The following is a 3,973-nucleotide window of genomic DNA, read 5'->3' as shown; positions in this document are numbered from 1 at the left end:
ATCCGTGCGAGGCACGGCCCTGGCAGCGCCCCCGGGCTCGTGGGGCTCGGGCTGTTACATAAAAGTGAACAATGCTGCGGTTGTTCCGTCGCTGCCGAGCCGGGAGTTGGCAGGGCCGGGAGCCGCCGATGGGACAATAATTGCTCACATCTGTTGGCTTCACCTGCGCGGCTGGAACGGGCCGGGCCGGCTGCGGGGCGGGCCGAGGGCGGGAGCCTGGGATCCGACCCCCGGGAGAGGCACAGGGATGGAACCCACGGCCCTGCGGGGAGCTGGGGGGCACCAGCCCCGGCCCTGCCCCCGTTTTGGGGGGCACACTCACACCTCGCTCAGTCCCAGCCATGGAGAGGGGACCTGCCATTCCCCCCCACGGGCAGGGGTTGTGTGGTGCTCCTGGAGCTGGAGGGGCCACGGGTTGGGATTCCTGGTTGGGGTCCCTGGGTGGAATCCCTGGCTGCTCTGGGTGTCCTGGCAGAGCCCAGAGATCATTTGGATCGGGCATTCCCTTGTCATTCAGGCAGACCCACAGTGAGCCCTCCTCCCAGTCCCCCTTTCCTGCATCCCATCCCCTGCCTGTCCTGAAAAACCTCCCAGAAAAACTTCATCCCATCCTATCCTTTTCCCATCTCCTCCATCCCAGCTCATCACATCCCTTCCTGTCCTTTCCCATCCCTCCTTTCGTATCGTATCATTTCCATCCCTTCCACCCTTTCATATCCCACCCCATCCCATCCCATCCCATCCCATCCCATCCCATCCCATCCCATCCCATCCCAGTCCCCAATCCTTTGGTGCCCTCTAGTGAGTCCCAGCCCGGTCCCAGCCCCACACGGGGGTCCCGGGGGGAGCACAACGGGGGCCCGTGGTGGTCGAACTGAGCCGCGCTGTCCCGATGTCCCTCCCGCGCCCAGCGGGGCCGGGGGGGGCCGGGAGGGGGTCGGGGGAAGGACCAGGCACAGCTGTGTGTGTGTTGTCCATCGCCCAACAAAAGGCACGTGTCTGACAAAATTCCCCACGTCTGTTCCCGGGAGAACATTATCCATAATCGCTGCTGGCAGGGAAAATCCTGGGCGCCGGCCCGGGTTGGCTCCCGCTGTCCTGGCAGCGGCCCCAGGGAGGGGACACACGTCACGGGGCTCCCTGGGATCGCCGCCCACCCCGGAAGCAGCGCGACCGCCCCCAAACGAGGGCTCCGGGGTCACCTCCAGCCCTCCCCGCTCCCCCCGGGATCTGCGGTTTGGCTTCGCTGGGATGCCGCTCCTGGAATGCCGCTCCTGGAATGCCGCTCCCGATCCCCCCGGAGCGCAGGGAGACCCAGCAGAGCCCAGTTCAACCCAGTCCAACCCAGTTCCTGGTGCCTCCAGGGGCTGCTGGGTGTCCGCGGCTACCGCGGGGTTGGGGCAGGAGCGAGAGGAGCCGAGGGATGAGGGGACGAGAGGATTCCTGAGTGTCCCTTCCCGTATCCCAGCGCCGGGAGCCGGGACACCGCGGGCGCTGCATCCCGGATCCGCGGCCGCTCTCTGCATCCCAGCATCGCATCCCCGTTCCACAGCCCAGTTTTACATCCCAGTTCTGCATCCCAGCTCCGTGTCCTCCCTCTCCCTGCATCCCAGCATCGCATCCTCATCTCTGCATCCCAGTTCCACATCCCGGTCCTGCATCCCGGGCACAGCTCCGTGTCCCCCCTCTGCATCCCAACTCCACATCCCAACTCCACATCCCAGCCCCGTATCCCGGCTCCATCTCCCGTTCCCGCCGCTCGTTCCCCCCCACCCCGGCCCAGCTCGGCTCTGGGACCCCCCCGACCCTCCCTGGGTTGCAGCGGGGGGTCCCCCGCGCACCCCCCGGACCGGTCCCGGGATCCCCGGAGGGTCCCCCCGCTCCGCTCCCGCTGCCGGAGCATCCCCGTCGCAGCCATGGAGACCCGGGATGCGGTTTCCTCGGCAACGGAGGCTCCGTGGGTACCGACCCCCCCCCCGCCCCCGCGGCTCCTTGGGGGGGGATCGTCCCGGGGGACGCGCGCGGGGACCGGGAGGACCCGGGAGCATCACGGAGGGCGGGAGCCCACTCGGGGGGCGTCCCGGGGCTGCGGGGGGGTCCCGCCCCACCGGCGGGACCGCTGGAGCCCCCAGCACCCCCCCCCGGGGTCCCCACCGCGTTCTGCGGGGCTCCGGCACCGGCCACGACCCCGCGGGACCGGCCCGGGGCGAGCTGGGAATCGGGGGACGGCCGGGGGGTCCCGGCGGCGAATCCGGTGACCCCAGAGAGTGGCACTGGCGCGGCGGGACCCCGGGACCCCCCGGAGCTCCCGGTTCTCTCCTGCGCGGCCCGGGGAGGGGGGCAGTGGGGGGCTCTCCGGAGGGACTCCCGGGCTCACCTGAGGTACCGGGGGGGCTCCCGGGAGGGGCAGGACGCGGAGCTCATGGTGCGGGCGGCGGCACCGGGAGCGGCGGCGGGACGGGGACCCCCGCGGGGGCTGGAGCGGAGCCTCCTCGGGTGAAGCGGGACCCTCGGGAGCAGCGCAGACCCTCGGACGGAGCAGCGCGGACCCCCCCCGGCTGGAGCGGCCGCCGCGGCGGGAGCGGATCCTCCGGCGGGAGCGGATCCCCCGGCGGGAGCGGATCCCTCGGGAGCGGCGCGGACCCTCCTGCCGGTCCGGCCCCCTCGGCGGGACTGGCGCGGCCCCCCCGGGGACCCCCGGCGGGAGCGGCCCCGGTGCCGCCCGGGGGGAGGCGGCTCCCGCTGCCCCCGCCCCCTCCGCGGGCATCGCTCCGGCCCCTCCCGGGAGCGGGAACAGCGGCCGGGATTCCCGCAGGATGCGAGTGTGGGGGGTGTGTGGAGGGGGGTGGGAGCAGCTGGGGCCCCGCTGGGACCCCGGGAAGCCCCTTCCTTCCCACCCCCGAGCGAGGGGAACGTGTCAAAATTGTGCTGAACGCTCAAATTCGGTGGGTTTTCACCCGCCGCTGCTCCGGTGGGATCCACATCCGTTGGGATCCACATCCATGGGATCCATACCCATGGGATGTGTGAGCGCAGGGAGAGCTCAGAACCCCCCCGACCCCCCCCAAGTGACACCGAGGCAGGGAGGGGGAACAAGGACACAGCCACTGGCTGCTCCCTCCATCCCACATTCCCACCCTGATTCCCGGGCAGGGAAGAGCAGGAAACCCCATCCCACATTCCCACCCCGATTCCCAGGCGCACACACACGGGCAGGGAAGCCCAGGAAACACCGAATTCCCGGTGGGGGACACGGGGATGTCCAGGAACACACAGGACACGGGATCCACGTGGTTTAATAACAGCTTCAAGAACAGGAGGCACCCGGAGCCCGGGAAGCGCCGGGATGGGCAAAAACAACCCGGGAAACGCTGGAACAAGGGAAGGAGGAGCCCGGGAAGGGGAAAAAACAACCCGTGAAATGTTGGAACAAGGGGAGGAGGAGCCCGGGAAGGGGCGGCTCTCAGACGTAGTACTGCAGCCCGAACTTCTCGTTGTCCATCTCGGCCGAGGGCCGCAGGTAATAGAGCTCGTCCACCGTCGGGGGCACCCAGCGATCCGTGTGGAACACCGACTCGCCCACCTGGAAGGCAGGGAATGCTGGGAGAGGCGGGAGCCTCGGGGGGCGGGATCAGGGCCCCTCCACCCCCTGCTCCAAGAGCTGCCAGGGGGAAGGAGCATCGCTGCCTGTTCTGGGGGGGGGGCTGCTTGGAGCCCGGGTGATCCCACCTTTCCAGGGGGTGACACGGCGCCAAATCCACTGGAATGGCCGGTTCCCAGCCCGCGGGATCACGGAAGGGCAGCCCCACCCCACCCCCAATCCTCGCTCCCAGGAGTCACAAACCTTCCAGCCGGGAACGTCCCTCATGATTTTGGCCTCCTCGTCCAGGTTCTGCCGCAGCAGCCGGAGGGTTCTGCGGGACAGGGGGAGGCTTAGCAGGGAACCGGGAGGGGACACAGCGCCCGGGGGGGG

At 69.8% G+C, this 3,973-nt stretch overlaps 1 protein-coding gene across 1 annotated transcript; it reads right to left on the bottom strand.

Annotated features, from left to right (window-relative positions):
* Window positions 1–3,395: 3,395 nt before the first annotated feature.
* NDUFA13 (NADH:ubiquinone oxidoreductase subunit A13) lies at window positions 3,396–3,970 on the bottom strand (the record flags this gene model as incomplete). Its single annotated transcript, XM_027707689.1, has 2 exons — window positions 3,396–3,583; window positions 3,845–3,970. Coding segments are annotated over 2 exons (246 nt in total), but the record flags the coding sequence as incomplete, so codon positions are not given.
* Between the last annotated feature and the right edge of the window lie 3 nt (window positions 3,971–3,973).

Source organism: Neopelma chrysocephalum, unplaced genomic scaffold (assembly GCF_003984885.1).
Source record: "Neopelma chrysocephalum unplaced genomic scaffold, ASM398488v2 Primary Assembly neopelma1_94352, whole genome shotgun sequence".
In the NCBI taxonomy this organism is placed as follows: domain Eukaryota; kingdom Metazoa; phylum Chordata; class Aves; order Passeriformes; family Pipridae; genus Neopelma; species Neopelma chrysocephalum.
This window is presented reverse-complemented; position numbering and strand designations above follow the sequence as displayed.